Consider the following 20,594-nt stretch of genomic DNA (forward strand, 5'->3'; position numbering starts at 1 on the left):
GCATTTTCGTGTGAGCTCAGCTCAGTTCTGGTGCTGAAAACGAATGGCCAGGCTTCAGAATGTGCCCAGAAGCAACCTGCCCTTTAATTCTAACTTCATGTCTCTTGAACCTAGCTTTGGGTGGATGTTCTTGTAGTGAAAAATAAAGTTGATCCAAACAAGCCTGAAGTCTACCCTCCCTTGACACAGGCAGCACTGATAGGCTCTAATTAGACAGTTGGGAGAGGTGGAGCACCTCAGGGCTTGGAGTGGGAGACAAATGCTGGCCTCCATCTCTTTTCATCTGGCCCCCAGGGCTCTTGCCAGGCCATACTTCACACCGGCCCTCCTTTGCAAACTCCCTTGAGCATTTGTGCCTGGTTGGAACATGTTGTTGAGATCTAATAATGCCTGCTGGCCTGGATAGATAGAAGATATTGAAACCAGTCCTCTGCACAAAGGTAGAATTAAACATTTGTTGGAAGGCCCATTTTCGCTTATGCCGCTACCCCCAGCCCCCACAAGGCAAGCCCCCCCCCAGTCACTTGCCTTGAAGGGAATGTATCCCGTCAACTAGAAAAGGTTTCCCACCCATTGCCTGAAATTTAGTTACAGCTGGGAATGAGGTGAAGTGGGAAGGGATGGATTTAAATGTTGCATCATTCAGGGAGGCAGTCAATGTGCAGGGAGAGTGGGAGGGAGCCGAGAGGGTGAAACAAGGGGTTGCCTTTGCGACTCAGTATCTGCACAGTAAGGGGTGGGAGAGAGCTGCATTTTTTACCCTGGCCAGGCACACCGGGCGATACCAGAGTCTATATATGCATCAGTTCCTCAGGTTGCCTGTGTGCCTCGTTGCCAAAAGCTGCCTTGTAGAAACCCACACCAAACAACCCTTTTTATTTTCCTCATTCCTGAAACCTCTAAACCTGGTTGACTTGTCAGGGTGCATTTTGCACATTCCTTCTAGCAAGCCTGAAGGATACGCCTAGTTCAGTCATTGCTGGAAGGACAGAGAACAAGTAGTGTGATCTGACGCAGGCTTCTCTTCACCCTGGGATTGCTGCCGAATTCCAGCATCAGCGTGGAGATGGAAACCTGGAGCGCTGCAGTATGAGCTGTATGGAGGGACAGGAACTCTGCAGGGTGGCTGATAAGAAAGCAGTACGTTGGGGTAAGCAAACCTGGGTAGCTGGAGAAGAAATGCCTTCCCTTAGCTCCAAATATGTCTTGTTTTGTAAGAGGAGAGGATGGGGACAATCCCAATGCATTTAAAGGGCTCAGGTAACATCATGGGAGGATGTGAGGCTTCTCAATAGCCAAATGGGACTTGCAATGACAAAACGTTGCAATGTTAATCTGTTCAGGGTTCCAGCAGTTCTGTTCAAAAACCTTTATGCCCTGGTTTTCCATGGGAGGGGTAAGGAGGTGAGTTTTCCACACACACACCCTTTCTGCAAACGTTGTGGTTTCCCCCAGAGACCTGCTGAAGCATCCTCCTTGCGCGCTGGTGCTGTCATTCCTCCCTCTCTCATGACACCAGAACTCGTGGACATCCAACAAAGCTGATGTGGTGATTCAGGAGGGACAAAAAGAAAGTGCTTCTTCAGGCAGTGTGGAGTTAAACTACAGAAGTCACTCCCACGGGAGGCAGGGAGGGCCACCAACTTGGATGGTTTTAAGAGAGGATTAGACTAAGTTGTGGAGGAGAAGGCTATGATCCACCTTCACTGTTGGAGATTTTATGCTTCTGAATACCAGTTGCTAGGAATTGCAAGCAGGCTGTTTCACTCAGGTCCTGCATGCAGGCTTCTCATGGGCATCTCCATGAGAGCAGGAAGCTAGACTAGATGGGTCATTAGCCCATTCCAACAGGCTCTTCATATGTTCTTATTTGGGCTATCAGCCTATCACAGCTTGAACACTGGAAGGGGCAATATGCCCCTTGAATACCTGTTGCTGGTGAGTCTGAGCAGAGGAAAGCTGGTGTTGTTTGTGTGCTTTTCATGGAGTGCCAGGAGGCATCTGCTTTGCAACGGTGGTGGACTAGATAAATTTAACATGACGGTCCTTTAAATCATATCCTTTGCAGTTTGCAACCCTCCATACTGAATGGCACATACGAGTCACGTACTGAGAGCATGTCATTCAAATAAAACAAATACAAAGTTTAATGAAGTTCTGGTGGGCTGAAGCTAACTATAATTTCAAGCCTACCTGCATAGGTGCCAACTACCTGGGGCCCTGGGTGCCCGAGCACCCACAAAATTCCCCATGAAGGGGCTGGGCACCAACATATTTCAGTGCCAGGGCCATGCACACTGCATGGCACCCGCGGCCTCGGGCACTCATGGTCACAGGGCCAAGCTGGCACTCCTGACTGCATGCACAGTAATGATTAGTAAATATTATTAATAATAATAAAATTTAAAAGCACTCTTACCTACCTGGAGAGTCAAGCCCTCCACTTGCCATGGGGGAGGGGAGGGGGGCAGGTGAACCTGGAGACTTCAGCTCTGCCCTGGGGTCCAGCAACCCTATATTGAATCCATCTTCTTTAACAAGAAAGGCAATTATTTCTCCTTCATCATCGTAGCCAATTTCAAGCAAACAACCCCCTGGCCCACTCTGTTGAGTAATCTGCTCTTGACTGCACAGGCAGTGATAGATCAGAACATAAACGGTGACCAATGATACAGTAAAGTTTGGTTTTAGGGCAACACAAAAACTAAGGAAAACGAGATTAAGACCCATCTGTGAAAATATGGAAAGCCTTTATTGACTACTGTATACAAAGGTAAAGATCACTGCCAGCTTGTTCCCTGCCCTTGATATACTCTTCATCTCAAAACTCCTGTAAAGAAAATATAAAGCAGAAATAAATTATTGAGATTACCAGTATGTATAATTATTGAGTCGTATTCAACCTGTTGATTACCCACCCCTTGCATCTGTTTTGTTTGTTTTGCTTTTAAATTGCAACTTAAAAATAGTTTAATGAAGCACATTTTTTGAGCCAGAACCTACTCTTCCATCACTTTGTTTCTCTTCGTTTTTAGGCACAGACAAAAGTCCCTAGAAATGGAAGAGAGGAAGGACTCCACAAAGCTGAGCAAATGCAAGCAGCCTGTGAAAACAGAGTGGGGAGCCCAGTGTGTGGTGTTTACCTACTTCCAAGGAGACATTAACAGTGTGGTGGATGAGCACTTCTCTAGAGCATTGAGCGCATCCAAAACTCCACAGGATTTGAGCAGAAAGAACAGTGGTGAGGATGGAATTGTAAAACATGGTGAGCTTTTCCTCCACATTTTCTGGCTGCAGGTTACTTATGTAATAATGTTGACTCGCTGTGGACAAGAAACTTGTACAGCCACAGCTGCACTGTGGTTCTCTCCCTCAAAGAATTCTGTGCACTGTAGTTTAGCCATTGCATAGCCAAAGTTCCATCAAACTTTAACATACTACAATGCCCAGTATTCTTTGATGGAGAGAATGTGCTTTGAATGTGCAGTGTGCACACAGCCTCCATGACAGTTTCCAGACAACCTGCTTACTAAGCAGTCATTCTGACTGCTTTGCAGGGAGGTTATACACTGTGGCATCAAAGAAGTGCTACCCTATATTTTCCTGTGTGTTTTCCTGCCTCTTTTTGTGATGGGGGAGGGGGGACAGCTGTCCTCTTTCTCCTCCATTTCATTTATGAATCAATTTGCATGAAGCACCATGAAGTGATTGGCAATATTATAACCCAGATACAAATACATGAAACAGCCTAAAACAGCCACGGCACATACAAAAGACCAATTCAAATCCATGACAGATACAAACTCAGGAATGATTGGTAACAACTGGACTTGGTTGGGTGGCCCAGGGTGTGTGGGGTCACTGGAGATGGAGAGGTTTGTTTTAGCTTTCTCCTTACCTTCCACTCTTGCAAAGATACTTTGAGGGCTTAAGCAATGCAGGTGCTAAAACTGAAGCAGGTTTTTGGTGACCAAACTCCTGTGGTTCTTGGTATACACTACTGGAGGGCATGATTCTGTCTTTCAATAGCTGGGCTTCCTGGAAGCCTTTGCACAGGGTAAGAAGGAAAAAGATTTCATGGTTGTGCCCACTGAGTGATGCTTTCCTAGCACATCCTTTAGTCATGAGTATCCCTATGTTTTGGTTCACGTGTGGTCTCTCTGTGTTTTTGGTGGTTGTATTTATTATAAAACAATTTCAAAATGCAATAAAAATGCATTGATTACATCCTTCCTCCCTTTTAATAAACAGAAAGCCACACATCTCCCCAGCAGTGGAACTTCTCGCCGCAATGGGCTAAGCCGTACCATGCACCGCCTCCTTTAAACCTATCCAGCTCCGATGATAATGCAGCTGCTGCAGCAACAAACCCCTACCCTCCTCCTCTTCTCCAGGGCATCACACCACCAGCTACAGAGCTATGGCAGTTGCCTTCAGGGGGCAACCCAAATTTGACTGCAGCTTCAGTGTACCCTCCCTCTATGCCTGACGTGCATATGACGCAGGGGTCTGTGTCAGATGGGAAATACGGGTCCCTGCTGGGTCTCTTGCAACAGGAAAGGTGTCCTTCGTCTGTCCAGGAGCCTCTCAATTCTGGATCTGCTTGTCCTACCAGCTCTGCTAGGTTACAAAATATGAGCCAGAGTTTGACTTCTGGGGGAGGTAAGTAAATATCGGCTTACTTTGATTGTTACTTTGATTCTTACGGCTACCTATCTGTAACTTTGATTGTTATGGCTTTTATAAATAGAAAGGGACCAGGAGAGAAGAAGCACTTAAATGAAAAATGCTGGAAGGATATGTTACAACAGCCATTGCTGCTGTTGAATGAATTAGAAACAAATACTGGTTGAATGATTGTGCAATATTGTGATTGTGCAATATGATTGTATGATATCACTATTGAATGATATGATTGTATGATAATATGGTTGGGTATTATGATAAAACATGTAAACAGGAGCATTTGTGAGGGCATCTAGTGGGGGAGTTTGAGAGGGAGGCCTGGAGTGCCGCCTCACAGCGTACATAGGACCAAGAGACATGGATGGCGAGGGAGCTGCTGCAGTGACCTGCAATACCTGTGCCATGTTTCACTTCCTGCCTGAGAATGTGCAAAACTATGCCTGCCCCAGGTGAAAGCTGGTTGCCTGGCTGGCAGAGAGGGTGCATCAAATTGAGGCCCGCTTATTCACACTTTGAGCTGTTGGTATAGATGAGGAAATTCTTGATAGAGCAAAGTGTCTTGGAACAGCAACACAGGCAGGGTGCTCCTAGGGAGGAGGAAGATTGCCCATTGCAGGAGACAAACACCTGGAAGAATGTGACACACAGAACCAGGAGTGCCAGTAGCCATGCTGCGTCACTGGAGTTGCAAAATTGATTCCATGCCCTCATCTCAGACACTGATTCTGGGCCAGAGGAGCAAGGACAGCAGTTGTAGACTTCAGAAAATACAGAGGTGGCTGTGGAAGATGCAGTGTACCAATTTCTCCAAAACAACTCCCCAGAAGAGGAAGAGAGGTGTGGTGGCAGTAGGGGACTCCCTGCTGAAGGGAACAGAGGCTGTGTGGTAGTAACAGGATGTCCTGGAAGGTTCATGATGTGACAGAGAAGTTGCCAAGCCTTATAAAACTCACTGACCACAACCCCTTCCTTTTGATTCATGTGGGTACAAATGATACTACCAGAGACAGCCTTCCATAGCAAGGGGCTTCAAGACTCTGGGTGGGAAGCAGAAGGGCCTTGGTGGTTTTTTCATCACTGCTTCCTGTTGAAGGTCATGGCCCAGGAAGAGAGAGGAAAATACTGGAAGTAAACCATTGGCTACACAAGTGGTGTCATCAGGAAGAGTTCCGCTTCTTAGACCATGGTCTCTGCTTCCTTGAGGAAGGACTTCTGGCAAGAGATGGGGTGCATCTCACAGTGGTTGGCAAGAATCTCTTTGCTGAGAGTCTCACAAACCTGATCAGAAGAGCTTTAAATTAAATTTTGAGGGTGAGATAACATTACAGACAACAGGGGAACACCTGGTACTAGTGATAATACATTCACTGATGCACAGGAAGCTGAGGTGGTGCTGCAGAAACTTGGTAAAGGCTAGGGAACTACAATAAGGAATCAGCCAGAGGGAATGACTCATGGTTTCAGATGTCTCATACTAAAGCACAGAGTATGGGAAACAAGCAAGACAAATTTGAGCCTCCCTAGAGCAGATTACCAAGCATTCAAAAAGGAGAGATATAGTAGTCAAGGGAGACTTCAACTACCCCAATATCTGTAGAACGCAAACTCTGCCAAGAATGTAAGGTCCAACAAATTCCTCAATTGCCTCACTGACCATTTCATTTCCCAGAAGGTGGAAGAAGCAACAACCAGATCATCTATCTTGGGCTTTGTCTTCACCAACAGGAAGGAACTGATGGACAAAGTGGAAGTCCTCAGAAACTTTGGAGGAAATGACCATGTCCTCTTGGGTTTCACAGAGGCAAGGGAAAGCTGAGTGTATTTGGGTATGCACTCTGGATTTTAAGAAGGTTGATTTTGAAAAGCTTCAGGAAATACTGGGTGAGATTCCATGGTCAGAAATACTCAAAGAAAAGGGAGTCCAAAATGGATAGGAGTTCCTTAAAGATGAAATATTGAAGGGACAAAAGCAGACAATTCCTACAAAAAAGAAAAGTGGGAGGCATCTAAAGAAAGCAGTGTGGCTGCATAAGAAGCTTACAGGTGAGCTGAGATTTAAGAAGGGTACGTCTAAGAAATGGAAGAAAGGGGGAATCGTGAAGAAAGAGTATACACGAGTAGCCAACAGTTACAGGGAGTTGCCTCTGTCTTCACCCAGAATGAAAGTAGTGCCCAACCTGGTGTTAACAGAATAAATGATGCAAGAAGGGAAGTGCAGCCCAAGATAGGACAAGAGGTAGTAAGGGAACATCTGGTTACAATAAATGAATTCAAATAACCAGGGCCTGATGAGCTGCACCCAAGGGTACTCAAGGAGCTTGTGAATGTAATCTCCAAGACTTTGTCTATAATCTTTGAGAATTCTTGGAGAACAGCTGAAGTCCCTACAGACTGGAGATGGGGAAACGTTGTCCCCATCTTCAAACAGGGGGAAAGAGAAGATCCAGGTACGGTAATTACCAACTGGTCAGCTTAACATCAATACCAGGAAAGGTCCTAGAGCAGATCATTTAACAGTTGGTGAGCACTTAGAAAAGGAAGCTGTGATTACTAAGAACGAGCATTGGTTTTTCAAAAGCAAGTCCTGCCAGAGAAATCTCATTTTTTAAATTAGAATTACAAGCTTGGTGGATCAGGGGAATGCTGTGGATGTAGTGTATCTTGATCTCAGGAAGGTTTTTGCCAAAGTCCTCCAGTATATTCTTATGGAGAAGGTGGTAAAATGTGGGCTGGGTGAGGTAACAGGTGGCTTTGTAGCTGGTTGCTCACTAATGGTTCCTCATCACCCTGGAAGAAAGAGACAAGTGGGAGGCTGCAGGGTTCTGTATTGGGCCCATCTTTATAAATGACTTGGATGAAGGTATTGAAGGGATGGTAATTAAATTTGCAGATTACACCAAACAGGGAGAGGTAGCCCTCCATGAGCGGTCCAGAGGGTGGCAACACGGCTTTTCCACAGTAGCTCCCCATTTGTGGAATGCTCTCCCCAGGGAAATTCAGTTGGTGCCTTCATTATACATCTTTAGGCACCTTTGGCAGACTGACATACAATGCCATTTTAAATGTGACGGGGGAGGAGGCATTATTGGTTTGTTTTTGTTCTTCTTTTTATTATGTATTTTGTGTTTTTATAAAGTAATTTTATGCTGTAAACTGCCCTAAGACCTATGGATAAAGAGAGTTATATGAATTTACTAAATACGGTAATACTAATAATAACTAATGCCTTTGAATACAAAATCAGGATTCAATATGTCCCTAACAGATTGGAGCACTGGGCCCAAACTAATAAAATGAATTTCTGTAGGGACAAATGTCAGATTCTACACTTAGGCAAGAAGAACCAGATTCACAAATATAGGATGGGGGACACCCGGCTTACTACAGGTGAAACTCGAAAAATTAGAATATTGTGGAAAAGTTCATTTATTTCAGTAATTCAACTTAAAAGGTGAAACTAATATATGAGATAGACTCATGACATGCAAAACAAGATATGTCAAGCCTTTGTTATAATTGTGATGATCATGCCATACAGCTGTTGAAAACCCCAAATTAAGAATATCAGAAAATTAGAATATTAAATGAAATCAGCAAAACAAGGATTGAAAATAGAGCAATATTGGACCTCTGAGAAGTAGAAGCATGCATATGAACTCAGTACTTGGTTTGGGCCCCTTTTGCATCAATTACTGCCTCACTGCGGCGTGGCATGGATGCTATCAGCCTGTGGCACTGCTGAGGTGTTATGGAAGACCAGGATGCTTCAATAGCAGCCTTCAGCTCTTCTGCATTGCTCGGTCTCATGCCTCTCATCTTTCTCTTGGCAATGCCCCATAGATTCTCTATGGGGTTCAGGTCAGGCGAGTTTGCTGGCCAATCAAGCACAGTAATCCCATGGGCACTGAACCAGGTTTTGGTACTTTTGGTAGTGTGGGCAGGTGCCAAGTCCTACTGGAAAATGAAGTCAGCATCCCCATAAAGCTCATCTGCGGAAGGAAGCATGAAGTGCTCCAAAATCTCCTGGTAGACGTCTGCGTTGACCCTGGACTTAATGAAGCACAGTGGACCAACACCAGCTGATGACAGGGCTCCCCAAATCAACACAGACTCTGGAAACTTCACAATGGACTACAAGCATCTGGCATTGTGTGCCTCCCCATTCTTCCTCCAGACTCTGGGTCCTTGGTCTCCAAATAAGATGCAAATGTTGCTCTCATCAGAAAAGAGGACTTGGGACCACTGAGCAACAGACCAGTTCTTTTTTTTTTTTTTTTAGCCCAGGTAAGACGCTTCTGACGTTGTTTCTTGTTCAGGAGCGGCTTGACAAGAGGAATACGACATTTGAAGCCCATCTCCAGGATCTGTCTGTGTGTGGTGGCTCTTGATGCACTAACTCCAGCCTCAGTCCACTCCTTGTGAAAGTCCCCAACATGTTTGAATGGTCTTTTCCTGACAATCCTCTCCAGGCTGCGGTCATCCCTGCTGCTTGTGCACCTTTTTCTTTCACACTTTTCCCTTCCACATAACTTTCCATTAATGTGCTTCAATACACCACTTTGGGAACATCCAACTTCTTCTGCAATTGCCTTTTGAGGCTTTCCCTCCTTATGGAGGGTCTCAATGATGGCTTTCTGCACAACTGTCAGGTCGGCAGCCTTCCCCATGATTGTGCTTCCTACTGAACCAGACTGAGAGACCATTTAAAGGCTCAGGAACCCATTGCAGGTGCTATGGATTGAATAGCTACTGCACCTTTTCACAATATTTATTTTCTGAGATTGTTAATTTGGGGTTTTCATCAGCTACACGCCATGATCACCACAATTATAACAAATAGAGGCTTGACATATCTCGTTTGCATGTCACGAGTCTACCTCATGTATTAGTTTCACCTTTTAAGTTGAATTACTGAAATAAATGAACTTTTCCACAATATTCTAATTTTTTGAGTTTCACCTGTACACGTGAAAAGGATCTAGGGGTCTTGGTCAGGGGTCAGCAAACCTTTTCAGCAGGGGGGCCTCAGACCTTGTGGGGGGCCAGGCTATTTTTTTGGGGGGGGAATGAATGAATTCCTATGCCCCACAAATAAGCCAGAGATGCATTTTAAATAAAAGCACACATTCTACTCATGTAAAAACTCGCTGATTCTTGGACCATCCGTGGGCCAGATTTCGTAGGCGATTGGGCCAGATTTGGCTCCTGGGCCTTAGTTTGCCTACCCATGGTCTTAGTGGACCACAAGCTTAATCTGAGTCAACAGTGTGATGCAGCAGCAAAAGCAGCAAATTCTATTCTAGACTGCATCAACACAAGTATAGTGTCCAGATCAAGGGAAGTAAAAGTACCATTTTATTCTGCCTTGGTCAAACTTCATCTGGAATACTTGGTCTAATTTTGGGCACCACAATTTAAGAAGGAGATTGAAAAGCTGGAACATGTACAGAAGAGGTGACCAAGACGATCAAGGGTCTAGAAGCCAAACCTGAGGAGGAGCGGTTGAATGAGCTGGGTATGTTTAGCCTGGAAAAGAGGAGACTGAGAGGAGATACGACAGCCATCTTCAAATATCTGGAGGGCTGTTACATGGAGGAGGGAGCAAGTTTGTTTTCTCCTGCTTTGGAGGGTAGGACTCAAACCAATGGCTTCAAGTTAGAAGAAAGGAGATTCTGACTAAACATCAGGAAGAACTTTCTGATGGCAAGAGCTATTGACAGTGGAATGGACTCTTTCTGTGATCTTGGACTCTCCTTCCTTGGAGGTTCTTAAGCAGAGGTTGGCTGGCCATCTGTCATGGAGGCTTTAACTGAGATTCCTGCATGGCAGGAGGTTGAACTTGATGACCCTCGGGGTCCCTTCCAACTCCACAATTCTATGATTCTATGGTTTATTCTGTGGTGCTTAGGGTTTATTAGACTATATAGTGTAAAACTCGAAAATGTGTTTTGGTTGCATTTTCAGAGTGACAACGCTAGTCACAACTCGCTTGAGCTGTCTTGGGGCTCTTCTTACAACCACGATGGGTGGTGTCCTAAGTTGCTCCATGCACCTGTTTTGTCATTGGTGTTGCCTTGGATCTGCTAGGTAGGGTGATGATGTTCTTTGCCCGCCAAGTGCTCAAAACTGGTGTCTTTTGAGATGTGTTGATTATGGAGCTATTTTTCAGAACAACCCGCCTGTTGCGCAGGACATTTATTAGGGTCTGTTTATAGTAACTGAAACCGCAGTTGCCTTGAAAAAATTGCCTCCACCGTGGCCTCTTCTCTAGCTCACCCTCATCTCCCAGGCAGTGATGGAGAGCCCATGCAATGGTTAACTGGCACACCATCCTCTGGCCCCTAAGCTTATTGGCTGGCTTTGGGTCAGTCATGCTTTCTCTCATCCTACCCTACCTCACAAAGTTGTTGTGAGAATTAAATAGGGGTGTGTGTGTGAGTGAGAGAGAGGGGGGTATAGAATTAGGGTTTGGCCCTCCAGATGTTCCTGAACTACAACTCCCATGAGCCCCAGCATGGTCAGGGGTGATGGGAGTTATAGTTCATCTGGCAGGCCCAAGTTTCCCCATGCCTGGGTTAAATGAATAGATTTAAAATATTTTGATGGTCTAGCAATGTGCCTTCCACACAGTTAATAAGTGTAAGGATTTATTATTTTTAATCCAAGAGTTTATAGCAACAGGCAAAAACCATCTTAGAATAGCATTAAATGTTTTCTCTTTTGCTCTGGGGAAGGTGTGGTGAACCTGGTGAAACGGCAACATTGGCTAGTGTGAGTTGTACTTCAGCAGCATCTGGAGGGCCAAAAGCTTTCCTACATGTAATTGAACTGATTAGCTTATTGAATAGCATGGGCCTAATTATTATTACTTAATTAATTTTTTTTAATCATCAAAACTTTATCAGACAAGAAGCACATTAACAGCAAATGTGACATACACAACAAAACCCAACTGTGAACTTAGTTCTCACACTGTACTGTAAGTTGCTACAGAGAGACAAAAAACTGGAGCAACCAGAGGACACAAATAATTATCTTTACAGTGGTAGCTCGGGTTACAGACGCTTCTGGTTACAGACTCCACTAACCCAGAAATAGTGCTTCAGGATAAGAACAGAAATCGTGCTCCAGCGGCACGGTGGCAGCAGGTGGCCCCATTAGCTAAAGTGGTGCTTCAGGTTAAGAACAGTTTCAGGTTAAGAACGGACCTCCAGAACAAATTAAGTTCTTAACCCGAGGTACCACTGTAATCATAAGTAAATGAAATGTAGAGGTTCCATCAGCCCTCCCTTGTCTTCTGCCCCTAATATCCTCCTCTTTAAGATTAACTATTTCCCCGCTAATCTCCTCCCTATTTTCCAGGTATCCTTGAAAATGACAGAAGAAGAGATCTCTACTTTTAGAAAATGGACACATTTGTTTATTGTTTCTGGCACAGAGAAATCTCCTGTGTGGACATTTTTCAAACAACAACAACCAGCCACTGTGATGAAGAGGAGGACATCAGTGACCCCACCTCCAACCTCCATTTGCAGACCTTCCGGTGCTCCTTTGAAAATATATATACTGGGTGTGGGGAATCTTCAGCTTTCCAGATGTTGCCGGACTACAGCTCCTATCATCAGTGGCATTTGTCCAGGCTTGCTGGGCTGATGGGAGTTGTAGTTCAGCAACACCTGGAGAGCCAAAGGTTCCCTCCCCCACAACACCTGGTCTATATACAAGGACTTGCTACCACTTACACTATGTTGTTTAATTTCCCTTCTGCTTGCCTTTTCAACAACCCTAATGCAGCATGCTTGGCACATGGGGACTCTTTTCATCCGGAAGACCCCCAGACCCTACTTTTCACACCAGCTGAAACTTGTCATCAACTTCCAGAGTGTTTGCTGGCCATCAAAAGAGAAGAGAAGCACCAGCTGTGGTGGAGGTGCATGGCTGCAGGCGTAAAAACTCTACGGGGTGTGGTAACAAAGCCAGACCTTAGAGCTCATTGTGTCAGTCTAGATTCTCCAATATCTGATATGTGTTAATGGATGTGAAAATCATTCTGAAGAAACAAAATAAAAAAATTCCTTCCAGTAGCACCTTAGAGACCAACTAAGTTTGTTATTGGTATGAGCTTTCGTGAAGAAGTGTGCATGCACACGAAAGCTCATACCAGTAACAAACTCAGTTGGTCTCTGAGGTGCTACTGGAAGGAATTTTTTTATTTTGTTTTGACTACAGCAGGCCAACACGACTACCTACTTGTTTTCCTGAAAAACATTCTCAGTTCACCCTGCTATAGATCCCTCAGCTCCTACTCTTCTCTAAAGGAGGAAAATTTATTTAAAAAAGATTATGTGACTGGAAGAAGTAAAAGGAGGGGGAAACACAGCAGTTTTCTTGTTAAATGCGAAGCAATGGATCTGCAGGCCCTTATTGAAAGGCGGAACTTGCACACTGATGTAACACTGCCTAATTTACACAAGAATCTGGGTTTTCTTGCTTTCAGAACCAAGAGTTGTTTTTGCAACAGAAATCACAACTGCCTGTTTCCATCTCTGCTTTACTAGAAGGGGGAGAGAGAGAGAGAGAGTAATCATTTTATTTTTCCACTTTAAAAACCAGCACGAGCAGAAAATGCTATTTCTGCAGGTCTCCCCTGAGGGTGGAAAAAGTCAATAGTGTGTTCTCAACAATGAGATGTTGTCATACTTGCTGATGCTTTCATTCCTCTGGGCTTTGTATATTTCTCTCTTACTCTGGAAGACTTGGCAAAACATTAGATTGTATTGAGTTGCCACCATCTGGTGCTGCAGATATATATATATATATATATATGGCTTCTGTTCCTCCCCAAAATTAAAATATGGCACTTCTTGTACTGTCAGCTCCCATCTGAGATAAACCGGCAGTCACCAAGTTCTGAGTTGCTTAAAGTCTGGACGAACTGCAGCATCTAAATCGAAAGAGAATCCATGCATTGATTTATGAGCATCCTTCTCTCTGAAGCAAGTTGTCCTGCTTACATCTGCCTCAGCAGTAGCCAACCTCAAGGGCAGAGCTAGAGGTGTGTGACTGGGTTGGCTACACTGGGCATGGAGCTTCTGGGATGCAGCAGAAGGCCCACAACTATGAAGTTCAATGGAAGGCAAGAGGCAGGTGTGTGTGTGTCGTCGCACAGGGCACCACTGAGATTTGAGATGCCAAGGTCTACTACTGCCAGCCTCTTCAGCAAGTGTGCCAAAGAGCCAAGCCTAAAGGATGAGTCAGATTCAGCACTTCAGATCAACCTCTATCCAAAGCAGGAAAATACTGGGCTGACCTGACCCAACCTGGATCTGGGCCCTGATTTGATTTGTGGGGGGGGGGGGGGCATCCCTAATGCCTAATTGGGGTTTTAAACCCTTAATTAAATATGTGATCAGGAACGGATGGGAGAAGGAGACACTGCATTTAATGTTGTAGGTGTCGCTTCTGTGGTGTGTTCCCTGCAAGGAATCACTGATGAAGTAGACCCAGCAGAGGCTACCAGTCTCTTCTCTTCCTTCCACCCTCCCCCAGCCCCATCACCTTGCCTTTCAACAGCCTCAGATCACTCTGGGTGGGTCCTGAGCAATCAAGGGCTGTCTCAACCAAAGCCAGGTGACCCTGTTTAGGATCTGATGCACAGTCCTACCGAGCAGGAAGTGTGCCTGGATTATTGTAAATCTGGTAGCTCTCTCCCCACCCTCATTTTGTGACAAGTCTCTTACATTGTAGATTGACTAAGCAAGCACTTGTTTTCTTTAAATCTGTGTACAGTGCTTATTATGCATGCACTTGCTTGAATAAAATGCACCATTATGTTTATGAATATATATGTGTACCCACCAACTTGCTTCATGCATTAGGCAGAGGGTTTTTTTGGCCAAGTAAAACATGGTCCACAATAAGGGAGATTGTTCTTCATGGCATCAGCGGGGCAGTTAGGTAATCTTAGGGAAGCTTTCTCCAACCTTGGGCCCTCCAGCTCCCATCAGCCCCAGCCAGCATGGCCAAGGATGATGGAATCTGTAGCCCAGTTACTTGCTTCCCCAGCCCTGACTTACAGGGATGCCTTTGAACAAAAAGAAGTTCCTCAAAATTGGATTAACAACCTACCAGTATAGTTTGAAATATTTCAAAATGCAGCAGTAAATCCCTCACAGTTTAACACAAATTCAGAGCACTTGTAAAAAGATGAAACAAATTTGCAGCTTATGTTTGTGGGATCAATAACAACAATAATATTTATATGCCACCCCTCTGACTAGGTTGCCCCAGCCACTGGAGCCGTTCCCAACAAAATATTAAAAATGCAGTAAAATATCAAACATGAAACACTTCCTGATACAGGGGTGCCTTAAGATGTCTTCGGAAAGTTGTGTAGTTCTTTATCTCCTTGACATCTGGTGGGAGGGCGTTCCACAGGGCAGGTGCCACTACGTAGAAGGCCCTCTGCCTGGTTCCCTGTAACCTCACTTCTCGCAGGGAGGGAACCGCCAGAGGGCCCTCGGAGCTGGACCTCAGTGTCCAGCTGAATGATGGGGGTGGAGACGCTCCTTCAGGTATACAGGGCCAAGGCTGAATAAAGTCTGTGGGTGTTTTCAACACAGTCCTAATTTCTTGAGTTATCACTAGAGCACCTTTGGCCCTCCAGATGTTTTTGAACTACAGCTCCCACCATCCCTGGCTACTGGCCTTGCTTGCTAAGCTGCATGGAAGCTGTAGTTCAGTGAGATCCACAGAGCCAAGGTTTCTCACACCTTCCTTAGAGGATAAAGGAGGACAGAGAAAATATACCGCCCTCTCTCTTTGTTGTTGCTGCTTGTTTGCCTGTGGTTGGGTTGACACCATGATTTTCAAGTCAGTAAATTGAAAGCAGAATGGTCTCTGCATATTGTCCCACACCCCCAAAGTGCAAGCAGCAGGTAATAAGTGTCAGGACTGCAGGTTGCTAGTAATGGAAGAGCCTTGCGTATGTAAACCTACCGTATTTTTCGCTCTATAACACGCAGATTTTTTCTCCTAAAAAGGAAGGGGAAATGTCTGTGCGTGTTATTGAGCGAATGTGTGGTCCCTGGAGCCGAAAAATCAGGCAAAAATCAAATCGTGCTTCACGGAGAAGGGAAACCTGAAAAGAGGAAGTGGCTGCTTTCCTGCATTCAGCCTCAGGGTCTTACTGCCCACCCTTCTCTGTTTCGTTGCTGTGTTTGCTCAAACAGAACAAAGAGCAGGGAAAGCCCCTCCCCTCCAGGCAAGCAGAGGGGAAAGCAGAGTTCCTCTCTGTGCTCCGGTGCTGCTGGGGGAGAGGGAGAGAGGGGGGGGAGAGGGAGAGAGAGGGGGGGAGGGAGAGAGGGGCAGGGGGGAGGGAGAGAGAGGGGAGGGGAGGGGAGAGAGAGAGAGAGAGAGAGAGAGAGAGAGAGAGAGAGAGAGAGATGGATGGCTGGCTGGCTGGCTGGCTTGGGCGGGGAGAAACTTTTGCCTGTCTTTCCTCCCTTCCGTTAAATCCCTCTCCTGCATTCTTAGCCAGCTGGTTCTCTGCACACCCCTCTCATGTCCCTTCTTTGTTTTTCCTTCGCTCCCCACTTAAAATGTGGTTACAAAGCATAGATCCATATGGATCCTCAGGATCTTTGCATTGGGTCACCCCAAATTCACCATCAGATCACATAGCATGTCCATGGCTACAGCCTGCACCAAAAAAATCACGCACCCACTGTTGCCTGGGGCTGCAATGGTGCAAAAATGTGGTTACAAAGCATGGATCCATAGGGATTCTCAGGATCTTTGCATTGGGTCACCCCAAATTCACCATCAGATCACATGTCTGTGGCCACAGCATGAACCACAAAAATCATACATCCACTGTTTCGTTTAGAATGTTTTTTCCTCCTCTAAAAACGATGTGCGTGTTATGGTCAGGTGCGTGTTATAGAGCGAAAAATACGGTATGTAACCCATCATCCCGTTCTCTCAGTGGCTAACCAGATACCCTAATGGGAAGGACCTGAGTGCAAAAGCCATTCTCCACACGACTTCCAGCAAATGGTATTCAGAAGCTTCTTGCCTCCAGCAGCAGCAGCCGTCGCCCATCAGAGCCCTGTTAGCTGGGAGATGTGGCCTACTTTATTGTGTTTATTTTGGGGTGTGCTTAGTAGATGTTTTGCCTATTTGTTTTGGGGTGGGTCTCAGTATTCCCACTTTTCTTCAGTGAAATGGGTGTTCTGTGGCAACCATGACAGTTTCTTACATGTCCAAATGTTCACCTAAACCCACAAAAGTTGCAGACTCCTGGCTTACCTAAGTTTGCACCATAGCAGCCAACCTGAAGCCTGCACACAGGATGCAGGAGCTCCCACTGTTATTCCCCACAGCCACAGAAGTTTTCTTCATTCTGAGGGAATTGAACAGGCCTCTGCAGGCTCAATGACTGGGCTGGCAGGTGGCTTTGAACTTTATGGCTATGCTCAAATGGCTTGTCTTGCTTAGATTGACTCTCTGGGGGAAAGTAGGATTGTGAAGAGAGGCACATCAGACAAGGACAAGGGGTGTGTGTGTCTAGTAACCCTCTTTCAAGAAGCCACTAGAGGCAACTTAAAGGCAATGCAAGAAGTCACCAGGCATGAACAAAGACCCATAAAAAAGTTGTGGTCGCATGATGTCTGGTTTATAGCGCCTGCTCCAAAAACTCGCCCGAAAGTTACACATCACTCAGAAAACTAGCATGGTAGTTACTTGATGCTGATTTTTCTGATGATGTAGGATTTGATCCAACTAAGTTTTACTCAAGAGTTAGGGATAAAGGAAGAAATTAAATTCAGCTTACATTTAAAGGTGAGCCTACCTAATTGCAGTCTCTGAAACAATACGTGAAACAGAATTTTGCCCATTGTGAAATTGAGAGAAATAGGCAGGACATGAATTGAAATTAATGGATGTAAACCCTGTTTTTACTTTCCAGTGCATCGGCTTTGAGTAAAAAGTAGCAGGATAGAACCCACAGATGGTTAATAAGATGATCTTTGAATTTATAATTTTATTGGCAAACTTTGCTGGTTTAGCTTTGGATCCTCAAAAGCAGGCATAGGCAAACTCCAGCCCCCCAGATGTTTTGAGACTACAATTCCCATCATCCCTTACCACTGGTCCTGTTAGCTAGGGATGATTGGAATTGTAGTGCCAAAACATCTGGAGGCTGGAGTTTGCCTATGCCTGCTCAAAAGCAAGTGCCTAGACAGGGCACCATCTTGCCCAAATTCAGCACTTTACATGTTTACCCAGAAGCAGGGTTAGAAACTGAGATATGAAAGCTAGGAGCTAAATGGCACTTTAAACCAATGTTATGGGTGCAGCAATGGAATGTCTAGGTGTGCTTTTTTATAACAAGGATACAAAGCTGAAAATGAATAAACTGCAGCTAAAATATTACGTTCATTTTTCACATGGTCTCTAGTCCTTCCCCTGCTTACCCCCCCCCCAATATTCTTAAGAGGGTCTCTTCTCCTGTCTTCAGAGAGTAGCTGGAAGTGGGGAGGCAGAAAAAAGGTCCTCCTTTCCTTCCACTCTGCAGTTTTAATCTGAGATCTTAGGGGCAGTACTGTGCCCAGAGCTCAAACACTGCTCACACTAATTAAATTCCCTGTTGCAAAATGCGCCTAGAACAATGGGAGTTTCGAACACTGCCCAGAAGCAAGTACCACTGTGCTCAATGAGGCCCAGAGAGATATGCAGCCCTATAATGGGAAAGTTAAGTATTTGCTTAAATCTCTGTGTCTCTCCCACACACATACACCAGAATTAAAATAAATCTTATTTTGGTTGCATCATGCCAGTTGTCACTAGGTAAACCCTAAGCAGGACCTGCCACATTCCTGCCCCACATACTTGTGATTGCTGGAGAAAAGCAATACCTTTCCTTCTCCTGAATTAGTTTATGCATGTGCTACTTTAAACCACGGACGGGGTGAGCTCCCGTTGCTCGGTCCCTGCTCCTGCCAACCTAGCAGTTCGAAAGCACGTCAAAGTGCAAGTAGATAAATGGATACCACTCCGGCGGGAAGGTAAACGGTGTTTCCGTGCGCTGCTCTGGTTCGCCAGAAGCTGCTTAGTCATGCTGGACACATGACCCAGAAGCTGTCTGCAGACAAACACCGGCTCCCTCGGCCTAAAGCCCAGAGTCGGTCACGACTGGTCAGGGGTCCCTTTACCCTTTACCTTTTTTACTTTAAACCACACGAGGGCACTATTTGTCTTGCAAGCTAGCCAGCACTTGCTTATAGTCTTCACTTTGTCTAAGACTCTAAGTTAATTCCACCCCTAAAAGTAGAGCCATTATTTGTTTGTTGTCCTCTTCCAGCTTGTTGAGATAGGGTTTCTGCTATTTCTCTCTCACCTCTGCTTATCTTGTAAATAATCCATTCTGTGAATAAAGCCTTTGAACTCCAGAAACTGTAAGTGATCTTTTCAATCCAATTCACCCAAGATGTGAGGTCTGTTAATGTTGATGCCCAGCACCAGGCATTCAGAGGCATACTGTCTCCAGCAGTGGAGGAGGAAGATAGTCTTCATGGCTGTAGCCACCGATAACCTTAGCCTTATGAATTTGTCCAAATATACGAACCTAAGGATTCAAAGGACTGTATGAAATTAAGAATCAGGAGCCAACTTCAGGCATCTGATGATGTGGATGTTATTAGGATGCTGCAATAATTGTGAGCCCTGCAATCCAAGGCTCCCAGTACTTTCACTTCGTAGATCAGTTTCTCATGAATTTGGTCAAACTCTTGACATTTCACATAATGTAGAGCAGTGTTTCCCAACCTTTTTTGGGCAAAGGCACACTTGTTTGATGAAAAAAATCTCGAGGCACACCACCATTACAGCCCCGTGACGTCAGCGCGCAGCGTCACGCCGGGAGGGACGCACGAAAGTGAAAGTTTCAATTTTTTCCCCTCCCCCTTGCCGGGGAACCTCCAAGCTTTGGGGGTGGGGGGGGGGAGGAGGCAGCAAAGCGAGGGACTGAGGGACGGCGGCAGCTGAGGCGGCGGCGGCTGTTGTGGTGGTGGCGGCGATAGCGGGCGGAGGAGGGGGCGGCGGCGGAGCCGAGGTGGCCGCCGGCGGCGGGGGAGGCGGCGGCGGGTGGAGCAGGAGGGCGGCCGAGGCCGGTGAGGGAGTAGGGTTGCCCGGGGCTTGAGGAGCCGTCGCCGGGAGTCGATGCTGCTGTTGTTGCTGCTGCTGCCCGGACATGCCGGCCTCCTCCTCGTCCGCTGTCTCGCGCTCCTCCCTTTTGCGCGCGCTGCCCCGCCGCCGCCCCATTGGCCGGGTTCTGTCAGCCAGCTGATCCTGTGTTATTTCCTGTGTGTGTGTGTGAGGGGAGAATGGAGAGAGAAACCTCGGCACCACCACCGCGGAGCCGCCCCTGGCTCGACGCGGATCCTCGCCGCCGCCGCCCCGCCTCTCGCCGCCCGACTCGCCCGCCTCCCTCCCATGGCACACCAGCCAACGTCTCGCGGCACACTAGTGTGCCGCGGAACACCGGTTGGGAAACACTGATGTAGAGATTATGGGGGATCTAGTCCCCAACCCAAGCTCACAATATCACCCCCCCCCCAGCAATGAGTATCTGACCCAGCTGTGGGATCTGTAAAATATTTGTCTCATAGAGAAATAACAAAAAAGTGAGTAAGGCATCTAGAAGCATTTGATTCCATACAACAAAGCTACACGTCTCTCCCAAGGCAGAACGTGCTGCCACCATTCTCGCAGCATCTTCTCCAGCCCTCGTCCTTCCTTCTGGGCGCATGTTCCAGTCAAATCTGCATCTCAAAAACAGTTTTCAAACACAACAATAGCTATCAGAGTAATTCTAAACCCATTAAACAGCGTGATTTATATATTTT

General features: G+C 46.0%; 1 protein-coding gene across 2 annotated transcripts; it reads left to right on the plus strand.

Moving 5' to 3' along the window:
• Positions 1 to 923: 923 nt before the first annotated feature.
• VGLL1 (vestigial like family member 1) lies at positions 924 to 14,531 on the plus strand. Of its 2 annotated transcripts, none has more exons than XM_083486622.1 (4): positions 924 to 1,150; positions 3,036 to 3,241; positions 4,252 to 4,662; positions 12,049 to 14,531. In XM_083486622.1, the coding sequence occupies exons 2-4, from the start codon at positions 3,058 to 3,060 to the stop codon at positions 12,087 to 12,089; spliced, it is 636 nt and encodes a 211-aa protein (XP_083342748.1). In that variant the 5' UTR covers positions 924 to 1,150; positions 3,036 to 3,057; the 3' UTR covers positions 12,090 to 14,531. The 2 variants fall into 2 exon arrangements, with proteins under 2 accessions (XP_083342748.1, XP_083342747.1); XM_083486621.1 differs by having other exon boundaries at positions 953 to 1,150; positions 3,036 to 3,265.
• The last annotated feature ends 6,063 nt before the right edge of the window (positions 14,532 to 20,594 follow it).

The sequence above is a fragment of the Podarcis liolepis genome (assembly GCF_965112155.1).
Source record: "Podarcis liolepis genome assembly, chromosome: Z".
Classification (NCBI taxonomy): domain Eukaryota; kingdom Metazoa; phylum Chordata; class Lepidosauria; order Squamata; family Lacertidae; genus Podarcis; species Podarcis liolepis.